Source organism: Prionailurus bengalensis, chromosome A3 (assembly GCF_016509475.1).
Source record: "Prionailurus bengalensis isolate Pbe53 chromosome A3, Fcat_Pben_1.1_paternal_pri, whole genome shotgun sequence".
Taxonomy (NCBI): domain Eukaryota; kingdom Metazoa; phylum Chordata; class Mammalia; order Carnivora; family Felidae; genus Prionailurus; species Prionailurus bengalensis.
In genome coordinates, this window is record NC_057354.1 from 67,225,485 (window position 1) to 67,249,815 (window position 24,331).

A 24,331-nucleotide genomic window follows, 5' to 3' on the forward strand; every position below is an offset into this window, starting at 1 on the left:
CTGTTATTTGTTTTGTTTTGTAGATTCCATATATAAGTGACATCACTTGGTATTTGTCTTTGTCTAATTTATTTCACTTAGCATAATACGAGGGGGAAGTTTTAAAAAAACATTAGTATTGAATATATAAGAATATTCATTTTATCAGGTAACTATGTTTCACTGGCCTTTTCTACAGGCCATCATATTTAATGTGGATATTATTTGAGTACTATTATACTCATTCATATATAACAATACTCCTAATAATATTTAACTACTAATAGTATTTAGTATCAAATACAATGACAGATTAAAAAATGGTTTCTTGTGAAAATAAAATCACCTCTGGCAGCACCAGAAAAAGAAGCTTAAGGAGGGGAAAGAAGAAGGGGGATGATAAGTAGGTAGAGAAGGAGAGAAACCTCCCAATTTAAACTTATTTCCAAACTGGCCTTGATTTGGAAAGTACTGCAAGTCACTAGGCAAAATTTATTATACCTTCCCCCCCCTATTCTCTATCGTGGAAATGGAGCAGGGAAGCACAAGGGGCAGTAAATAAAAATTTCAGTTACAAGTAATAAATGCTAGCTATCTTAAAATGGTCCAGGTACAGTGTCCTTAAAAAAGGCAGAAGAAATCTTGAAATGACTGATCAGTGCTCAACAACTGTTACATTAATTCTTAGAAACCTGACCAATAGCACAAAAAAAATTTACAAAGGATATGTTTCATTAAAAACACAGCAATAAAAACATTAACCATCTTGATTTTCAAATAAAAGATAAAACAAGTATCTTTCTTTCTTTAATGAATAAGACAGTTGGACAAAGTACAGACATCAAGAAATATATACATCTTAAAAAAAAATTCATCTATAATGTCTGAACTGTCATGTTTTCATTTCTGTGATATGCAATATTCCTGTTCTTTCTTACCATTAAGGTATTACCAAGGTTCCCCTGGATTTTAAGTCACTAGTGTTTAAAAAAAAAAAAAAAAATCACGTAAATAATATATTAAATTTTTAATGACAATGCATCTCAAAATACCTGCACCAATCATGGTGATTGGAGATTCAATATATATCCATTCATCAGTGTATATTCCAGAATGAACAAAGATAAGTCCATCAAAATGAGCTTCTTGTACCCCACCAAGGGCATCTTCAATTGTATCATAATACTAAAAAAAAAAAACAAAAGCATTCAGTACAGAACTGAAAGATTACCATCTTAAGTCTTGTAAAAATACAAATCAAACATACCAACATATTTTCTCTTCCTTTATATCTTGCAGGATTACTGTAGAAATGTTCAGCAAATCCTGGCTTTACATGTGCACCTTTATACTAAAATGTCAAAAAACAAACCAAACAAAAAAACCAGAAACATTAACTACTAATATAAACATTATATTCTAAATTAATTTCATATTGTATATTTTTTATTAAATATAAAAAAGGTTTTAATTATTCTAATTTTCTGTTGCATAGTGCAATGTAAATTCTGAAACAGCTTATGACTCAGTAATATCCAGTAAGAAAGGACAAAATTTGCTAATCTCAGCACTACTGATATTTTGGGACAGATAATTCTTTGTTGTGGGGCTGTCCTGTGCATCACTGTTAAAATATTTAGCAGCATCCCTGGCCTCTACCCACTAGATACCAGTAGAATCCTCTTCTCCAGTGTGACAACCAAAAAGGTCTCCAGACATTGCCAAATGTCTCCTGTGGAGCAAAACCATCCCCACCTGAGAACCACTCATAAAAGACCATAGGAAAATTAAGGTAAATGTGAAACTTTAAAACAACTACTGAACACTAATAATTTAAGAAAAAGTTCAAAGAGATCCATATAAAGTATAACTGCTCTTGGGCTACTGATGCTTACTGCCACTGTTTAAATTATTAATAAATACATCAGCAGTTAAAAAAATTGTTGAATATTTTGTTGACTGGTAAATATTCATTGCCTTAAAACCTATTCTTAAGTTTAAATAAATTTTTTAAAAAGAAACTTTTAGTTACAAATATAAATCAGTATTTTCCATTTATACTTCATACCAACTGCTGGAAACTCTCTTTCCAAGGATTTGGATGTTCATATTCTTCTGGATTAATCTGGTAGAATTTGCCAGGTTCAGGATGCATCATAGGGCGAGTATATTCGAAAACTTCCATGTATAATCGTTTCCTGAAGGAGAAAAGGAATGAAAGATTTCTTCATAAAATGTCCTTTAAAACAACTAGAAAGGGGCGCTTGGATGGCTCGGTCGGTTAAGCAACTGACTTCGGCTTAGGTCATGATCTCACAGTCCGTGAGTTCGAGCCCCACGTCGGGCTCTGTGCTGACAGCTCAGAGCCTGGAGCCTGCTTCGGATTCTGTGTCTCCCTCTCTCTCTGCCCCTTCCCTGCTCATGCTCTGTCTCTCTCTGTCTCAAAAATAAATAAAAAAACATTAAAAAAAAAATAAAAATAAAACAACTAGAAAAATTATGATGCTTTAAAACATATAAGAATATAAAAAACCAAAATTTTAAATGTAAAATGGTTTTTGGCTAAAATAATATAACTACATATAGGGACACCTGGGTGGCTCAGTTGGCTGAACATCTGACTTCAGCTCAGGTCATGATTTCACAGTTCACAAGTTTGAGCCCCACATCTGGCTCTGTGCTGACAGCTTAGAAACCTGGAGCCTGCTAAGGATTCTGTGTCTCCCTCTCTCTCTGCTCCCTCCCCACTCACTCTCTCTCAAAAATAAATAAACAGGGGCGCCTGGGTGGCTCAGTCGGTTGAGCGGCCGACTTGGTTGAGCGGCCGACTTCGGCTCAGGTCATGATCTTGCCGTCCGTGAGTTCGAGCCCCGCGTCAGGCTCTGTGCTGACAGCTCAGAGCCTGGAGCCTGTTTCAGATTCTGTGTCTCCCTCTCTCTGACCCTCCCCTGTTCATACTCTGTCTCTTTCTGTCTCAAAAATAAATAAAATTTAGAATAAATAAATAAATAAATAAACATTAAAAAACAATATGTAACTACATATAAAAAATAGTACACCTCCCAAAATAAGAAGTGTCAATTCTTCAAAATTTGCTTAGGGGAAAAAAGGGTACCCTTACTGTAAAAGGCTCATACGGTTATTATTTAAAAGGATGGCTTTTAGGTTGCCTGGGTGGCTTAGTCAGTTAAGCACCCAACTCTTGGTTTCGGCTCAGGTCATGATCTCATCATTTGTGAGATCAAGCCGGGCATTGGGCTCCACGCTGACAGTGCGTGGCCTGCTTGGGATTCTCTCTCCCTCTCTCTCTGCCCCTCCTCCACTCACACATGTGCATGCTCTTTCAAAATAAATAAATAAACTTTGAAAAAAATAATTAAAGGATGGCTTTCAGTGAAATACTCTGAACCTAATTAACTCTTTGTATATCTTTACATGTTATTATCAAGAGCCAACAAATCTCAGAAATGTACTGATAGTAACTATTTAATCACTTCCTGTAAAAATTGGTATTTTCTTGCAGTCTTTTTATCTACAGATAGTTTCATTTATTACAGTTATGATTATATAGCATATAAAATTCTGTATTCTGCTCTTTAAAAAAATTTTTTAGAACATAGCATTTTACCATGTTAGTAGCAACTCTTGTAAAAATCACTATTAATTGCCTGTATCATCATCCTCCAAGTAGATGTTACATTATTAGTCCATTTCTTCTTGCTAGACATTTAGATTTCTAATTTTCCCTATTATTAACTGTGCCATTATGAAAAATTTGTACATAAGGAAAAAAAAATTTCCAGAAGTGAATTACATTGGTCAAAGGGCTCGCATACTTTAAGGCTCATAAATACAACTGTCAAATTCAGTGATGTTAACAGTTTTCCAAAAGTGATGTAACAAAATCTACACTCTCATTAAACTATCAGATTGAATTACCTGTTTTCTTTTTCTTAAAAAAATTACCTATTTGAAATTAGACACAGTTCTATTTCTAAAAAGCTTAAATTTAAATGAACATTTCCCACAATCACTCAGTTGCTATTAACTGATAAATAACACAGAAAGTACTTCATTTTTTTGTTTTATAAATACCGCTTAGACCAACAACCTACATTTGTGATAAACAGGTAACATGGAATTTATAAGCATTCTAATGTTGTTCCAACTGTTTAATTTTAACTACCACCTCACACTTCAACTTCCCTACCATCTTTAACATTTAGGGCAGCAAATAATATATCTCAAGATAATAAGAAATAAATTTTCACTTACCACAAAATTGGATCATTAGCAAGCTCACTGAAGCGTTTACACACACAAGCTGCTCTACAAAGATCCTGTTCCAGCAAGTAAGAGAAGATTTTAGAACCACTTCATCTGGCAGTTTCTCCTGAAGATACTGTTCAGCAGGTGCTGCTATAAAGAGATTAACAAACAGAATTTAAACTATTTATTGCGGTAGTGACAACTTTCTCATTATGTAAAGAGCATTATTTTCATTTTATCTAATGAATAGCTTTTATTGTTTGATGACAATCATTTTATAAGCATTTTACTTTCATAGATAATATACACATTTACCTTCTTTTGTCCTAACTTAAGTATTCTTTCTTTTAGCTGTTACGTACCATTTCAGAAACTGGTTAAACACATAAAATGTATTTTTATACAACAATTACAGTCAAAAGAGATCAGGTTCTCATGTTTATTCTATAGTATCACCTTTTCAATTCAAAATGTGCCATTAATCTATATTTAATAAAATTTTAATTTTTGCTATCAAACAAAATTAAAAAGAGTATTTAACTCTATCCCTTAGTTTTCCCAAGGGAAATACCAGATAGATCTTGAGATTTTCCAGATACTCTTGCACGTTTTGCACGATGACCAAAGTTTTCTGTAGTTGAAGTTGAGGCACCCTTCAAAAACAAAAGGAAAACTAATTAAGCAAATATTTTTACCATACGTAATCATTATTTCTAAAAAACGGTGACATTTCAGGGGCACCTGGGGGGCTCAGTCGGTTAAGCGTCCGACTTTGGCTCAGGTCATGATCTCGCAGTTTTAGTTTGAGCCCCATGTCAGGCTGTGTGCTGACAGCTCGGAGCCTACAGGCTCCTTCAGATTCTGTCTCTCTCTCTCTCTCTCTCTCTGTCCCTCCCCCACTCATGTTGTCTCTCTCTCAAAAATAAATACACATTAAAAAAAATTTCTTTTAAATGGTGACATTTCCCATTTTGTTTCTTAACAATTCCTTCATTACATTTATTTACCTCCATACTGCTCTTTGTAGGACACGCTGTTCTTTTTGGCAACAGAGTTTTTCTACGAAGTTGGTATGGACTATTTTGTGCACCAGGACCTGATTCTTCAGCAACCATATCTGCAGGTACATCATCATCTGTTATAAAAAAAAGCAATATGAAAAATGACACCCATTTTTTAAAAAAAGCTCTATGGATGCAGCATACTTTTAAGAAGCTTCATAAATTTGATAGGGGGAGAAGGGGTAGGTACAACTTTTATATAAAATTTCAGCCAACTGGACAAACATCTGAAAGAAATGCTAGACTTCTAGTTCATTTCTTACTTCAAAACAAATTCCAAAATAGAGCATGTATTCAAGTACAAAAAAATCTATCACTAAAAGAAACCAAAGGTAATTATTTTTTGTAATGTTAAAGCGGAGAAGAAGTAGAACACAAAATCTGGAAGGCATTTAAAAAAAAGATGAGGAGCATGTTCACTTGAGGAATGGGAAGACTTACTAATACATGATTATAGCCCAAGTAGGGTGAGAAGAGTAGCCTGGCAAGAGATGTCAGAATCAAAGTGGGATGAGGAGGGTGTCCATGCAGAGGGACAGCTAAGTGGAGGGTGGGTATCACATATCAAGTAGGATGAAAACAACATTTTGCAGACGGTGGTCTGGCATAGGGTGGTAGAGCTCAACAGGGTAAGGAAGCTTGTGTGGGAGAAGGGGTGGCCTGAAATGGAGAGTCAGAGCAAGAGCAAGGAGAGAAGGGCATACAGGAAAAGGGATGGTGGAAGTGGAAGATTGGCTGCATACAACAGAGGGATTCATCAAATAATTGAACAATAATGGAAGCCAGGTTTCTGTCAGAGAAGAGAGTTAAATTATAAAAAGAAAACTAGAATAAGAACTTGGGTGTTAAGACTGGAATTGGAGGTTATCAATGTAAACTCATGGTTTTCTAATACATAAATACATATGTAAATGTTTGGATGTGTATAAATGTACCTGCGTATATTTCCTAGCTCTGTCCACTGACAGAACCTAGAAAGCAGTTGACAGTCCAGTACCAATGAGTATGACTAACATTTGGATCTTGGCTTCTGATAACATTTTTTATAAAAAGGATAAGGGCTCCTTGGAGAAATGGCTGATTTTAGGTCGCTGGAAATTATAAAACAAGCCTGGAATATCTTGTGGCAGAGAAAAGAAAATGCTCAAAGAATGATGAAGATGTGTCAAAAAGACACAGAGGTCAGCTTAAATGATCACTCACTAGCAAAATTATGTTGGAACATCAAAATTCATAATGACAGTGAAAGTATTATAATCCAATGAATAGAAAGCAACCCATAAATTCATATTGCTAGAGATAAATAATTAACTTTAAAGTTTGATATGGAATGGCACGTTTGAGTACCTCCCCCCAAATACCTATTAAGTAGAAAGGGAAAAATAGTAACTCAATAGAGATGCCCATCAGACACTGCCTTAATCAAGTGATCAACATGACTATCATCAGTAGGACAAACTGAAACTGTGTGCCACCTGATAGCATACAACAGGATCACAACTGCTATGATAAAGATATATATCCTAAATTTAATTTGAGGAAACCTCAAACAAGCTCAATTTGTTCTAATTTGTTTTGAATAATCTTCAAAATTGTCAAAGTCATGAAAGTCAAGCAAAGTCTAAGGAACTGTTCCAGGTTGAAGAATATCGAAGAGATATGGCAACTAACATGGTTCTGAACTGGATCCTTTTGCTAAAAATTTGCCATTATGACAATTAATGAAACTTGAATGGGAGTTAAAAGATTAGAAGGTAGTAATGGGTCAATGTTAACTTTCAGATTTTAATAGCTGTAGTACGTACAGTGATTTAGGAGAATATCCTTGTTTGTAGGAAACATACACCCTAACGTATTAGGAGGTAGCAGGATAACAGGCTGGCAACTTACTTTTGTGGGAGTTCAGAAGGAAAAAACCTTCCTTGTATTATACTTTTAAGTACGAATTGTTTAAAAAAAAAAAAAAAAAGAGGCTAATAGAGGCACCTGAGTGGCTCAATCAGTTGAACGTCCAACTTTAGCTCAGGTCATGACCTCACCCTTCATGAGTTCAAGCTCTGTATTAGGCTCACTGCTTGTCAGTTCAGAGCCTGGAGCCTGCTTCAGATTCTATGTCTCCTTCTCTCTTTCTGCCCCTCCCAACTTGTTCTTGTTCGTTCTTTCTCTCTCTCTCCCCACCTCCCCCCAAATAAACATTGATTTTTTTAAAGCTAATCAATTTGAGTAATATATAAAAAGTTTTAAAATTCTGCTTGGAAAATTAACACCACAAACATAATCAAGAAGCAACCTATTAGGAAAAAAATTTTTACAATACATGTCACAGAAGGGTAATTTCCTTATTTTATCTGCATGCCTACAAATCAATATGGAAAAGAAACAATTCAATAGAAAATCAGGCCAAGGACATGAACAGACAAGACAGAATTAAGTTTAAATGCTAATAAAAATGACAATGAGATTAAAAAAAAATGTTTATATATTTTGAAAGAGAGAGCATGCACGAGAGAGAGAGAGAGAGAGAGAGAGAGAGAGAGCGTGTGCAAGCGCACAAGGGGGATGGCCAGAGAGAGGGGGAGAGAGAGAATCCCAAGAATCGTGGGGCTCCACCTCACAAACCATGAAATCATGACATGAGCTGAAATCAAGAGCTGGATGCTTAACCCATTGAGCCACCCAGGTGCCCTGACAATGAGATTTTTTATGTGGCAAGTTATCAAATATCAAAAAGTGTGATCAAATACTAGTATCATTAAAGGATAGCATGAGGGAAAAAAGATTCCTAAATGCTTTAAGGAGAGCAGTTTGGCAATTGCTATTATTAATAAGGAATTCCATTTCTGCGAATTGATTCTGCAACTATATTCACACATATGGGCAAAGTAGTATGTACCAAGATATTCACTGCAGTTGTTTATAATACTGCGGGATAACAATCAAAATGTTCATCAATAACTGTTAAATAAACTTTGGTACAGCTATACAATAGACTATTATGCGGTCATTACAAAATACAAAGCAAGGACAGGGCTCCTGGGTGGCTCAGTCAGTTGAGTGTCCGACTTTGGTTCAGATCATGATCTCACGGTTCATGGGTTTGAGCCCCACACTGGGCTCACTGCTGACAGTGTGAAGCCTGCTTCAGATCCTCTGTTTCCCTGTCTCTCTACTCCTCCCCCGCTCAGGCTAAGATAAACAAACATTAAAAAAAATTAGATTTTTGTACAATTACGGAAGTTGTTTCAGGTTCTAAGCCATATGCCTAGGTTTTAGTGCTAGCTCTATTTTGAAAATGCCTAAGACCACATATCTCCCATGCCCATATATGCACTAAATCTCCAACCCAGATCCCTTAGGACATATAGTCCAGAACCAAAAAGTCCCTGTGCTATTTTATACAATAGCACCTACTCCTACTTACTGCTTTGATTTGACTTCTCTCATTTCTGGCTGCTTCTTTCCTTCTTTAGAGCTTAACTACGCATTTACATTTCTGTCCTTGTTTTGTGTTACATTTCTGTATGTTTGTGGTAGGTATGTATGTGGGGATAATATCTCTATCACCCTGGTTATAATGCTGCTAGCAATCAGTTTCTACAACACTCAAAAAAGTATATTCTCAAAACTTTTCATCCTATACAACCTTCTTCTCTCTCACCCCATTCCTATTCCTGTTTAAAAATCGATAGATCTTGGGGCACCTGGGTGGTTCAGATGGTTGAGTGTCCAACTCCTGATTTCAGCTCAGGTCATGATCCCAAGATCATGGGAACTGAGCCCTGAATTGGGCTCCAGGCTAAGCGTGGAGCCTGCTTGAGGTTCCCTCTCCCCCCGCCTCTGCCCCTCTTTCCCACTTGTGCCTTCTCTCTAAAAACAAACAAAAACCCTCAAATCTATAGATCTTATTATTACAGATACCTAACTCACTCACCCATCCTGCCCTGGAATCCTTTCCTTCTAACCATCAACACAGCAAATATTAAAGACTAAAAAGTAAGGAATTCAGAGGTACTAACAGAAAGAAAAGGTGTTGGTTAACTCAGCTGCACCCAAAAGTTCACACCAAACAGATACACAAAGCTACATAATTTGAATTGTGTAATGCCATAGTAACCTCAACTTCCTATCTGTAAACACTGTCTTGTTCTAAAGCACTCAAAGCTCAGTTCTAAAAGAACTGTTATTGATTCTTATTTGTGCTGAGGTAAAGAATCTGTGCTAAATTTCTATATAGTTCTCATAATAAATTACCAATGACTGTTCTAAAAGGTATTTAAAAAGGGGTCATTCTGAAAAGATCACTTGGCCACTATTGCAATATGAAGCAAAGGAGAAAGATTAAAAAACAGAACTCTAGTCATTAGTATTCTCTTCATTTTTTGAATTCCTGTAGTACTGTATAATTATCTGCAGTAGTGTGTAAGTACCATATATTCTTTGCAATATCATAGCTACTTTATGTTATTATTTACTTTTTTGGTATATGCCATATTTTCTTGACAAAAATATAAGCTTTGATGGCCAGGTCTCTCATTTATATTCTTTCTCAGTATCTACTTTGTTGTCCAGTAGGTACTCAAAAAAATGTTGATTCACATCTCTGGAGAACCTCTTCAATTCAAGGAGTTTTCCCCAAAAACCATCCCTAGTGGTGAACTATGATGACTTTAGATACTACTTTACAGAAAATAAAAATCTGGACAGGAACTGCTTCATGTCTTTCTACCTTCAACTCCAATGAACTTATATACATGCACATGTATGATTTTTTGTTCCCTCCTAAAATGAAGTATTCCCAAGATAGATTTGGCACATATGAAGCAAATAAACAAAAATTTTATTAAATAAATAAATGAAACAATGAATAAAGTGAACGATCAATGGTAACTGCCATACTAGCTCCAATCCAAGAATCAAGAAATCATAAAATATTATTTATGGCTTTGTTCCAACAATGAAGTCTAAAAGCAAGCCCTCAAAATAATGTTTTGTTGAAAAAATTTTAACTTTATAGTTTCACTTTTACACCTAGTATTAGAATGTCCATATTTAAATGCCAAGCTGTAATCTAAAACTAAAAAAAAAAAAATCTCAATACAAAAAATGCTCAATTTCAACCATAATTTACAGAAAACATAATTTTCAGTTAGGAAATGTTCTCAACCAGAGAGGTCTAATAGAAACAGAATGTGATTCATATATGTAAATTTTTTTAAAGTTTATTTTTTTAGTAATCTTTTTACCCAACATGGGGCTCAAACTCACAACCCTGAGATCAAGAGTCACGTGCTCTTCTGACTGAGCCAACCAAGCACCCCCACATATGTAATTTTTCATATTCTAGTAGCTGTATGTGAAAAAAAAAGTGAAATTAATTCTAATATAATTTAACCAGATATCTAAAATGTATTTCAACATTTAACCAATACAAAATTGAGATATTTTACATTCTTTTTTCATACCAAATATTTGAAAATCAGTACTTATTTTTACCACATTTATTTTCAGACATGCCTTATATCAAGTGCTCAACGGTCACATGTGACTAGTGACTACCCAAACTGGATAGTGTACACACCCACACATTTTATTAAGACCTTATCAGTGCTCAAAAAGATAATAGTGTACAATTTAAAGGGATGCTTACACACACACACACATATTTAATTTTATAATTTTTAGATTTTACTGTAAACCCTACATTAATATACCAGAGTCTTCACTATGAATAGGAACCAAGGTTTAAGCAAAGCCTTCTGGAAAATAAGCACATTTCTTTCTTTAGCTAAAAAATAATCTTTGAAATCTTTGATATTAAATACATTGAAAATTTATATTAGGATTTATTCCAACAAAAGAAGAGACTTAAGTCTATACATTCTGAAACTAGAAGAATACCTTAATTTTTACATACTTAACTATCTTAAAGGTTTACAAAAAAACTGTATTACTGCTTGGATGGGGTCCAAAATCTATACACTAGGTTATACACCAACCTAAAGTTAGAGTTCATGGAAATTAATTTACAGTGGTTTCCAACCCCCAAATATTATACATATTCCACATTACTTACCCATAGCCACAGATGAGATTGGAAACTTAAGCAAATCTGTGCTAGTAACTGTGTGTTTAGAAACAGCTCCCAGTCTCACATTGTAAAGAACCACACTTGACAACTGTTTCTAACACAGTTGCGAACTACCACAGCTTTTTCCAACTACTAAAAAAATCCACTGAATAAACTGAAATCAAGATAAAATTCATTTAAAATGTTTTAAAATATTTTACTTAAAACTTTAAGCATTTTACTTAAAAATTTTTCTTAAATATTTTAAGGTAGAGAGTCCAGAAATAAAGTCATAATATGTAATTATTCAAGATATTATTACATATTCCATTCACATATTCAGTTATTAATTACACACATATACACACACTTCTGAATTTCCAAAACAACATGAACTATAGGGATTATCTAAGACTGGTAAAAGAAAAAATATTTACACTTTGACCACTGAATAATAATCTTTAGAAGCCACTTCTTTGATATTATCAACACTTACTGAAAACTCAAACAAGGCTTCATTTCAACAGAAAAAATTTAGACCAACTCATTCTAAACTGCCGAACATAAAGTGTGTTCAACAAATATTTGCTGAATAAATGTAGAATGAACGAACGAATGTGCCATGCACCGTATGAGTTACTGGTGAGACAGAGCAACCATTAATTCTTTCAATGTCTGGTAGAATTTACCAGTGGAGCAGTCTGGTCCTGGGCTTTTGTTTGCTGGGAGGTTTTTGATTACTGAGTCAATCTCCCTACCAGTAATTCATCTGTTCAAATTTCCTACTTCATCATGATTCAGTCTTGGTAGGTTGTATATTTCTAGGAATTTATCCATTTCTTCTAGGTTGTCCAATTTGTTGGCATACAACTTCATTCTAATCTTCCAATGCTAAAACAAACAAAAAAAACCTCTCCCAATCTTTTGTATTTCTGTGCTCTCAGTTGTAATATTTCCTCTTTCATTTTTTATTTTATTTGTGTCCTATTTCCTTTTGTCTTGGTGAGTGTAGCTAAAGGTTTGTCAATTTTGTTATTGTTTCAAAGAACCAATTCTTAGTTTCCTTAATCTTCTCTATTGTCTTTTGACTCTCTATTTTATTAATTTCTGCTCTAATCTTTGTTATTCTCTTCCTTGTATTAAATTTGGGCTTTTTTTCTCTTCCTAGTTCCTTGAAATATAGTTTCTTGTTTCTCGAGATAGACATTTATTGCCACAAACTTTCCTTCTGAACTGCTCTTGCTGCATGCCACGTATTTGTCTGTCACAGTTCCATTTTTTTTGTCTCAAGGTATTTTTTGATTTCTCTTTTGATTTCTTCTTTGACCCACTGGTTGTTCGGTAGCATACTATTTAATCTCCACAAATTTGTGAATTCTCTGGTCTTCTTTATATAATTAATTTTCTAGTTTCATACCATTATGGTTGGAAAAGATGCCTGATATGATTTCAATTCTCTTAAATTTATTAAGACTTTTTTTGTGGCCTAACATATAATCTATTTTGGAAAATGAGTCTCTTGTAAGGCAGCATATGATGGGTCTTCTTCCTTTTATGATGGGTTCTTGTTATGTTCTACCAAGCATTCAAAGATTTAATATCAATTTTTCTAACCTCTTTCAAAAATAGAAGAGGACAAAACTCTTCCAAAGTCAAGGCAGACATTATCTTGATAGCAAAACCAGATAAGGATGCCACAAGAAAATTATTGGCCAATATCCCTGATGAACATAAATATAAAAATCCTCAATGAAATATCAGCAAACTGAATTCGACAATACATTAAAAGGAGCAGACACCATGATCAAGTGGGATTTATTCCAGGGATGCAAGAAGGCCTAACAGCTACACATCAGTCAATGTGATACACCACGTTAACAAAATAAAAGAAAAAAATCATATGATCATCTCAATAGATGCAGAAAGGGCATCTGACAAAATTCAACAACCATTTACGATAAAAACTCTCAGCCAAGTGGGTATAGGGAACATACCTCAGTAAAGGCCAAATAAGATAAACCCACAGCTTACATACTCAATGGTGAAAAGCTAAATGCTTTTCCTCTAAAAACCAGGAACAACAAGACCAATATGCTCACTCTTGCCACTTTATTCAACACAGTATTGGAAATCCTAGCCAGAGTAATCAGGTAAGACAAATAAAGGCATCCAAATTGGAAAGGAGGAAGTAAAACTGTCACTATTTACAGGTGACATGTTATATATACAAGACCCTAAAAACATCAAGAAATTGTTAGAATAAATTCAATAAAGTTGCAGGATACAAAGTCAATACACAAAAATTTGTTGCATACATGAAGAATTAACTATTAGAAATTAAAAAGAAAACCCATTTACAAATGCACAAAAACAAAAAAAATACCCAGGAATAAATTTAATTAAGGAGGTAAAAGACCTATATACTAAAAACTAGAAGACATTAATGAAAGAAATTGAAGAAACAAATAAATGGAAAGATATTCTGTACTCATACATTGGAAAAATTAGTACTGTTAAAATGTCCATACTAACTCAAAGCAATATACAGATTCAACACAATCCCTTTCATAATCCCAATGGTATTTTTCATAGAAACAGAACAAACAATTCTAAAATTTGTATGGAACCATAAAAGACCCTGAATAGCCAGAGCAATCTTGAAAGAGGAGAACTAAGCTGGAGGCATCACACTCCCAGATTTCAAAATATATTACAAAGACATAGTAATTAAAACAGTATCACACTGGCATAAAAAGACACATAGATCAATGGAACAGAATAGAGGGCCCAGAAATATATCCACACATATAAGGTCAATTAATTTACAACAAAGGAGCCAAGAATACACAATGCAGATAGGACACAATAAACAATGTTGGAAACACTGGACAGCCAAATACAAAAGAATGAAACTGAACTACTAGCTTACACTACACACAAAAATAAACTCAAAGTGGATTAAAAACTTCAAACCGTAAAATTCCTAGAAGATAACATAGGCAATAAACTCCTTGACACAGGTCCTGGCAATGATTTTTTGAATTTGACACCCAAGGCAAACCAACAAAAGCAAAAATAAACAAATGGGACTACTTCAAAACTAAAAAGCTTCTGCACAGCAAAGGGAACAACAAAATGAAAAGACAACCTACTGAATGGAATAAAATATTTGTAAATCATGTATCTGATAAACTAATATACAAAATATATAGAGAATTCCTACAACTCAACAGCAAAACAAAAATGAAACCCTAACAACCCAATTTAAAAAATGGGCAGTAAATTAGAATAGACATTCTCCCAAAGACCTACAGAAGGCCAACAGATACATGAAAAGATGTCAACATTTATAATCATTGGGGATGCAAATCAAAAGGGATATCACCTCACACGTGTTAGAATGGCTATTATCAAAAAGACTAGAATAACAAGTGTTGGCGATGTAGAGAAAAGGATCTCTGGGGTGCCTGGGTGTGTCAGTCGGTTAAGCAAGTGAGGTTAAGCATCTGACTCTTGACTTCAGCTCAGGTCATGATGTCAAGGGTTCATGACTTCAAGCACCACTGTCAGTGCAGAACCTGCTTGGGATTCTCTCTCTGCCTCTTCCCCACCCGTTCACACTTGCTTACTCTCTCAAAATAAATAAATAAATAAACTTAAAAAAAAAAAACAAACCCAAAAGGATCTCTTGTGCACTTCTGGTGGGAATGTAAACTGGTACAACCACTATAGAAGAAAGTATAGAGTTTCCTTAAAAAGTTAAAAGTAGAACTACCATATGATCCATTTGGTATCCACTTCTGTGTATTTACCTGAAGAAAACAAAAACACTAACTTGAAAAGATGTATACACCTCCCACCCCATATTCACTGCAGCATTATTTACAACGGCCAATATACAGAAACAACCTAAGTGTCCACTGATTGATGAATCGATGAAAAAATTGTATATATACACAATAGAATATTATTCAGTCATAAAAAAGGATGAAATCTTGCCATTTGTGGAAACACAGATGGATCCTGAAGGCATTACGCTAAGTGATGTAAGTCAGATGAAGAAAAGACAACTACCATATGATCTCTCTTACATGTGGAATCTAAAAGAAAATAAAAAACTCCAAACACAAAACCAACCCCCTGCCCTGAACACCAAGTTCATAAATACAGACAACAGAGTGACAGTTGCTAGAGGTAGAGGGTAGATGGTGGGAGAAATAAACTTTTTGTCTCCAGGCTAAGTAAGTCAAAAAAATAAATGAAATTTTAATTGAGAGAGAGAGAGAGAGAGAGAGAGAGAGAGAGAGAGAGAAACATCTGAAGAAAGTAGCTCCAACATTGTTGGCAAACCATAAAAGGAAAAAAAAAAAAAGAAAGAAAGAATGAAATGAAACACAGCAACCAAAACAATATTGTACCTGCCCTCCAGGAATTCAGGAGAGACGCAGACAACTAAATAGGCGATGACAATACAGTATGTCACATGCTGTTAACAGGGATAAGCAGAAAGTACTATGGAAATATACAAGAATATCTAATCCAATATTAGATGATGTTGGAGTAGGATACTGGGGTATCAGTGAAGGTTTCTTGAAAAAATTCCAAAATGAGACTGATGACAATTGGGAATTAGTCAAGCAGGAAGAATAGTGTGTGTCAAGACCTGAAGGTGCTCACCTCCAGCACAGGTCTCCAGGAACTACAAGTTGCTCCATATGGCTGTATCATGTAGTAGGGGCTGGATTATGAAGGGTGCTATAAACACTTTAAAGAATTTAGATGTTATCTTGAAGGTCAAGGATTGTTACTGAATATTTTTTTAAGTTTATTTATTTATTTTGAGAGAGAGACAGACAGACAGACCGACCTAAGCAGGCTCCACACTGTCAACACAAAGCTTGATGGCAAGGCTCAAACTCATGAACCATGAGATCATGACCTGAGCTGGTCAGATGCTTAACCGACTGAGCCACCCAGGAGCCCCACCACTGAATGGTTTTAAATAGAGCAGCAAGCAACATGCTCTGATTTGTATTTTAGGAAGATTACTTAAGCAGTATAAAAACAACTGGAAATGGATGGTAATGGTGGTGGGAGACCAGTTTAGGATGCTATGGCAGAAATACAAATGAGAAGAGATAAACATGGCTTGAACTATGGTTAATAAAAAAGGAAGAAGTGAATAGATTTGAGATACATGCACAAGGTAAATTCATAAAACTTAATGAGTGAATGGATATGAGGGGCGGGTAGAGAAGAGGATGCAGCCAGGAGTAATACTGTTTTTGGGCAATCCAATGGATGGTGCCATGTACTAGGGCAGGGATCTTTGTGGGCAAGCTAGGGATGGAATGGGGAGGAAAAGATGAGTTCAGGTTTGGGTTTTGAGTTTTGAGGTACTGTGGGACATACAAGTGGAGATTCTCAACAAAACTCAAGTTTCAGTGAGTGATTTGAAGAGAGAATTTTATCACTTTGCAAATATACTATAGTAGGAGAAGAGAGTTACAAAGCATAGATTTAGCTATCCTTATTTACATACTATGATATAATATAGATACTTGATACTAATGTGCTATCCAATCCTTGAGGAAAAGCTATATAATGTACAATGGATTGTTATCTATTGAGGTCAAAATTATCAATACCACATATAAAAAATATCTGTGGGTCTCAGAATTGACAAGAGTTCATAATTCTAGCTAGCTTGATGAAAAGTAAAAGAATCTTTTTAAAGTTAGCAACTTTCATAAATTTTAAGTAGCTTTAAGTGGATTTAGACAATGATATTATTCAAAAGCAACATTACATCTAAAGTAGAAGCTGATATGACCAGGGAATCAAGTGAATCATTAATTTAAGATCAGAATGACCACGGCACCAAGTCAGCAATTAAGACAAACCTCATTAATTATGGGCTAATCTAGGATTCATGTAAGTCAGCAAATTTTAAAAACCTGTTAATTTCCAACTATTTGTTAGTCACAATGAATATAAAGGTCTGCTTGATTCAGTAGGAAGCTAGACATACAAACAACTGAATCACTATAATAACCACCATATTAAAGGCATACACAAGGTGTTAGGAAAATATGAGGTAGAGTACGTTAATCACCATATACACACAGCTTAAAAGAAAACAATTTAGCTTGTCCCTAATTTTATTTTCACATTAAATTTAGAAATTTTTAGAAATACCTTTTATTACTTTAGTTTTATAGAGAAGGAATACCAAGACCAGGAGAGTAAAGTATGAAGATCGAAATAAGAATAAGACTATTATAATCTAACAAGCATTAAATGCTTAACCTTTGTTGTCAACTCACTTGAGAAACCATTTTTCTGAAAGAAAGAAAATGGACCTCATGGAAGGGAGGGGAGGCAGAGCACCATCAGTTCTCTTTCTTTCATAGTTTTAAAGTTAGACCATAATTTCTAGAACTATATGATTTCTAGTAATGTTTTACAGATCAAGAGATTACCTGACAGGAAAGAATATTATCAGCCTGTTTTACTGACATTAAAGTTCAGGGAAATGCTGAAGGTTAGAAAGTTAGTAAGTGGAAGCAAAGTAAGTTTCAGCTCAATGGACTCTAAGTACAATCTTATGTATGTATATATGTATGTATGTATGTGCGTATGTATGTATGTATGTATATATGTAACGAGAATGTCTCAAAAGTTTATTTTATAATATGAATAATGATAGTAATTGGACTAATAGTAGTAGCAGCAGTACCACTACTGCTACTAGTACTACCACTATTAGTGTACCTAATACTGAATACTTACATGTGGCAAACACTACTGTTTCAGATATTTTATACACATATAGGCATATCTCAAGAGATTTGCAGGTTTGGTTCCAGACCACTGCAATAAAGTGACTACCACAATAAAGCAAGTCAAATAAATTTCTAGTTTCACAGTGCATATAACAGCTATGTTGATACTATATTGTAGTCTGTTAGTTGTGCAATAGCATTATGTCTAAAAAAACAACATACATACTTAAGTTAAAAAATGTTTTATTGCTAAAAAATGCTAACCATTAACTGAGCTTTCAGGAAGTCATAATCACTGATCACAGACGACCACCACAAAATAATGAATAAGTTCAAAATACTGCAAGAATTATCAGAACATGACACATACACACAAAAAGAGCGAAATGCTGTTAGAAAAATAGCACTGACAGACTTGCTTGATGCAGGGTTGCCACAAACCTTCAATTTGTAAAAAATGCTGTATCTGTAATATAAAGTGATGTGCAATAAAACACAGTATCCCTGGGGCGCCTGGGTGGCTCAGTGGGTTGGGCGGCCAACTTTGGCTCAGGTCATGATCTCGCGGTCCGTGAGTTCGAGCCCTGCGTCAGGCTCTGTGCTGACAGCTCAGAGCCTGGAGCCTGTTTCAGATTCTGTGTCTCCCTCTCTCTGACCCTCCCCTGCTCACACTCTGTCTCTCCCTGTCTCAAAAATAAATAAAACGTTAAAAAAAAAAAACAACACAGTATCCCTGTTCTAAGTCACTAAATCACTGTATCAACTCTATGAGGAACATATTATTATTTAAGTTTATTTATTTACTTTGAGAGAGAGATAGAGAGTACATATGGGGGAGAGGCAGAGAGAGAAGGAAAGAGAGAATCCCAAGGAGGCTCTTGTGCTATCCCAAGTAGCCCCAACATGGGGCTCAACCCCACGAACCAGGAGATCATGACCTGACCAAGATCAAGGGTCAAACGTTCAATCAATTGAACCACTCACACACCCCATATATTACTTTTTTAAATGTTTATTTATTTTGAGAGAGAAAGTGCATGCGCGCGCACACACACACACACACACAAGCAAGATGGGGGAGGAGGGGCAGAGAAAGAGAAGAAGGTGAATCCCAAACAGGGATCGCATGCTCTTAGCATAGAGCCTGACAGGAGGCTTGATCCCAGAACCATGCGATCATGACCTGAGCTGAAATCAAGAGTTGGACGCTTAAACATCTGAGCCACCTAGGCTCCCTTATGAGGAACATATTATTTTATTCCTAGTTTACAGAGAAGGAAACCAGTCAAGGAAAGGTTAAGCATTTTGCCCAAGGTTATGCAATATTAAGTAGCAGAGGCAGAATCTGAACTCAGACTAGCTCCAGAGCCCCATACTCTTAACCACTGTACTATCTAAATACAAATTAGTCTTGGGGCACCTGGGTGGCTCACTCGGTCAAGATTCCGACTTCGGCTCAGGTCATGATCTCACGGTTTGTGAGTTCGAGCCCTGCATCAGGCTCTGTGTTGACAGTTCAGAGCCAGGAGCTGGCGTCAGATTCTGTGTCTCCCTCTCTCTGCTCACACCCTCCTGCTCACACTCCCCTGCTCACACTCTGTCTCTCTCTCTCTCTCCCAAAAGAAAATAAAAACATTAAAAAAAGTAAAAATACATATATACATACAAATTAATCTTGATAAATATTACTGGATATACTTATTACTAGGAGTATTTATCATACAGAAGAGTATCATGAAATAAAACATATTCTTTTGGAAATGTTTACAGGATTTAAAAAAATCATACTATTTCAGGTCTTTATTAAGTGTTAGTAAGTTAACATTTTATACAAAAACACCAAAACATATACGTCAGACCCTTTATTTTCATAATGGGCACCTCTTTAGATCTTTTTGTATTATAAATATCAATAATACTTGGATACAGTATAGTACAGTGATTAAAAATACAGACTGGGAAAATGGTACTTATTTGGCTTAGAATCTTGGCTTAGTCGCTAGGTCTACAATCATGGACAAATTCCTTACTCTGTCTGATTTTCAGTGCATCCATAAAATGGAAATAATGGTGCCTACCTCATAAAATGTTGTAAACATTAATACTTAACACAGTACCTGGCAGAGACATCCATAAATGAGATGGGATGCTGAAAGTTAGCCAGGTCCACTCAAAATATTCCAGTTAGAAGCCTTTTTAATATTATCCAATTCAGTCTTCAAAAAAAAAAAAAGCTGAAGTAGAAATAATAATTACTAGTACAAACTACCTATGATGGGTGTTCAGAGTAGTTCTTAAATAGCACAAAATATAATGTGAAATCCACAAATGCCATGGGCTGACCACAGAAAAAAATGAGTATTATCCCCTTTAAAATATCATTCTGGGAGGCTATAAAATTATTCCAACAATCCTGCCACAATTGAAGTATTTGTTACACTCATTTTTTTTATTATAAAAATATGTTCACTTAGGAAATGTAAAGAAAAACACAAAAGGGAAAAAGGTTACTGAAAAATCCCATCACTCAGAATTTTATTCCCATTAATGCTTTAGAATATTCCAGTTTTTTTCCCTATCAAATGATATAATTAAAATACTGTACATACTGCTTTGTATATCTTTTTAATTTTCACTGTACCATGAACATGAAGTATGTTTACAGGTCATGAAATTTTTTCTGAAACATGGCTATAAATGGCTACAGAATATAAATGTTCCATGATTTATTCCAACAGTCTCTTGTTAAATTTATTTAACTACTCCGCTCTTATTAAAGTTTCCATTTTTCCTTGGCCATTTTTGTTAATTTTTTCAATTCAAGACAAAAATTCACCCTTTCAGGAAAGATAGGATTTTTGACATTAGCTTTATGTCATTCAGTGTCAAATAAGATAACTTATTAATAATAACAGATATAAGCTGAAAAATAGTTGGTTTAGAGAGATTAACTTTCCAGTCAAACAGCTAGTAAGCAGCAAGGCTGGGATTTGGTTCAGACACAGTCTTCTGTTCCATACCACCTCCCAAACAACAACATCAACAACATAATCGACACTACCCAGCCACCAGCACTAATAACGTGCAGTTAACATTTTATCAATGTGCCAGGTAGTGTGATCATTATTTTACATATATTATCTCCATCTCCTGTGAAGCAGAGCTAGTATTAGTGCAACTTAGACTATTCTGTTCCTAGGATATGTTTACATATGTATTTACATCTATGTGCCTTTATTCACTGTGTTCTTTCTGCTTACAATATCCGTCTCTTTTCTCTCTACTTACATAAGGTTATATAGTTCAGTGTTCTGTCAAGTCCCATGTTCTCTATGAAGCCTTTCCCAACTTTTCCATTTTTGGATTGCTTTCTAATTTTTTTTTTTTAATGTTTATTTACTTTTGAGGAAGAGAGACAGAGTAGGATCGGGGAGGGCCAGAGAGAGAGGAAGACACAGAATCCGAAGCAGTCTCCAGGCCCTGAACTGTCAGCACAGAGCCCGATGCAGGGCTCGAACTCATGAACAGTGATATTGGGACCTGAGCTGAAGTCAGATGTTTAACCAATGGAGCCACCCAGGTGCCTCTTGTATTGCTTTCTAATTGCAACTTATAAAAAGTCAAATCAAATGTAGAGTATTAGAAAGAAAACTACCTAGTTGTATCACTTTGGGCAAACCAATTAACCTCTCTATACCTCAATTCTTTGCCTGCAAACTGAGAGGGATGGACTTAGATCAGCAGTCTTCAAACTTCAGTACAGATGAGAATCATGTGGAGATCTTGTTAAAACACAATGCTGAGCTCTACCCTCGGTGTTTCTGAATCAGAAAGGGAAGAATGGGAGTAAGGATTTATACTGCCAACAAGTTCCAAGGGATGCTGCCTCTGCTGGGTCAGGAGTCACATTTTTGAGAATCAATGGGGCCACACACACAAAAAGTCTTTGAAAGCCAAGGTAAATGGTGTGGTAAAAAAAAAAAAAAAGGAGAATTTTCAATTAGAGTTGTAACATTTAATAAACCTTTTGTTAAGAGGTGGCTTAGGCAGCAATGTGCATATAAGAAACTAGGGTACAATAAAAAGACTCCTTCAATAATGGCAATAAACCAGAAAACCCTGGATTAAGGTGATGGTAGTAAAAAAGAAGAAAAAACAAACAAACCCAAATTGTGATTCAGTCACTCTTCTCTGATAAAGTTTTTCCAATTATCCAATGGAAAGCTGTATGTATACATACTACTATTATTTAGAAAACACAGCATGAAATCAGGAATAATTTTCTGCCACAGTAAAATCACTATAATATCAATAGGGATCTAATGTTCAAGTTACTTTCTTAGTACAGGTCAACTTTAAACTTTTTTTTTTTTTTTTTAATGTTTATTACTGAGAGACAGAGAGACAGAGCATGAGCAGGGGAGGGGCAGAGAGAGGAGGAGACACAGAATCCAAAGCAGGCTCCAGGCTCAGAGCTGTCAGCACAGAGCCTGACGCGGGGCTCAAACTCACAAACCGCAAGATCATGACCTGAACCGAAGTCAGACACTCAACCAACCAACTGAGCCACCCCGGTGCCCCTAAACTTTTAAAAATAAAAAAACCTGGGGGAAAATGGCAGGATTGATAGACTCATTTTATCCCCAAGGCTCCTTACATCATTAGTAAGGAAATAAAAAGATACAAACCGCTACAAAAGAGAGAACAGGATAAAGCCATCAGTACACAAAAGATTTCAATGGATTTCTAGAAGACACAAAAATAAATGAGTGTTGACTGCAGAAGCAAAGCAGAAGAAGCTACTGCCTACTAAAGCACGTTAGAGGCTACAACTGAAGAGGGAGCTGTCAAATCCTCTCAAAACCTCAGATGAGCTTTGAACTCTGAAAAATGCAATTACAGTAAAGGACAATCATGGTATGTGAATCTGAAAGGAATGACATTCACTGTTGATCAATAAAAGGAAGTCAAGTCTGATCAAACCACCACACAAGAATAAAGGGAGAATAAAGAAATTTCCAGACAGGCTGAGACTTAGAAAGTTGGTCTCCTATATAACTTTCCTTAGGAAGTTACTTGATGACATAGTTCAACAAAACTAGGCAGTAAATATAGAAAGAAGATGATCTGGGATCCAGAAATTAATCAAGTTACCACAGAAAAGCAACAAAGGGAAGAAATTCCAAGATAAAGGTTATGAAGCAGGCCCAAAGGAACTACAGATCAGAAGAGGACTCCAAAGAGCTGCAGGAATGAAAATTTCCTAGAAATTTCATAGGGAAATTAAAAGTTTAGATAGTAAGAAGCTTGGAATAACTTGAAAAAATGATAAAGGCAACAGGTGAAATGTAAAAAAAAGAATCCATCAGACTAGTTAGGAATGATCTCTTTTGAGTGGCCTATTAGGGAGTAGAGAAAGAGAAATTAGCACATACTTGGCGCTACAGAGAAAAATATCTCCATATTCATAGTAAACACTCATTTTTCAACCTCAAGTCATTTTATGTACAAATCACTAAAAAACTCTTCACTAACAACATGGCAAACATTTATTAACCTTGATAATGAGAATGTACAGCTGTAACCACCTTTGTGGTGAAAGGCAAGAACTATGAGTATCCATCCTCATCTTACAAAAGAGGAAGTCTAGAGATATTATTCTTAGTTGAGGAAATGTAAAATTAAGCTTTAAATACATGTTTCAAAGTTTTATTGGGTTGAGGTGAGTGGTAGGAATGCTGTAAGTAAATCAACACAGCAGAAATCAACAATGTTTAAATTTGATGGAGAAACAGAATAAGATTTGATCAGCCAAAAGAGACATCATGCTACTTATGCACAGAAACTCATCAACTTTACTCAAAGTTCACTGCTTAGGACTCATTTATCTTTAGTCTATGTACACAGTTTTTTATTTATTAATTTTTTAAATGTTTTATTTATTTTTGAGAGAGGAGAGAGACAGAGTGTGAGCAATGGAGGGGGCAGAGAGAGAGGGAGACAGGATCTGAAGCAGGCTCCAGGCTCTGACTTGTCAGCAGAGCCAAATGCAGGGCTCAAACTCAGGGACAGCGAGATCATGACCTGAGCTGAAGTCGGATGCTTACCCAACTGAGCCACTCAAGTACCCCTGCACAGTTTTTTAAATCAAGGCATCAGATTTTCAAGTT

At 35.3% G+C, this 24,331-nt stretch overlaps 1 protein-coding gene across 1 annotated transcript in view; it reads right to left on the reverse strand.

The window, feature by feature from the left end:
- FBXO11 (F-box protein 11) overlaps window positions 1-24,331 on the reverse strand; it is an 84,605-nt gene that overhangs the window by 20,140 nt on the left and 40,134 nt on the right. Inside the window, 7 exon segments of the mRNA XM_043603333.1 lie at window positions 1,032-1,164; window positions 1,247-1,330; window positions 2,048-2,177; window positions 4,255-4,348; window positions 4,351-4,398; window positions 4,820-4,901; window positions 5,256-5,383. Coding sequence (XP_043459268.1) covers window positions 1,032-1,164; window positions 1,247-1,330; window positions 2,048-2,177; window positions 4,255-4,348; window positions 4,351-4,398; window positions 4,820-4,901; window positions 5,256-5,383 — 699 coding nt within the window.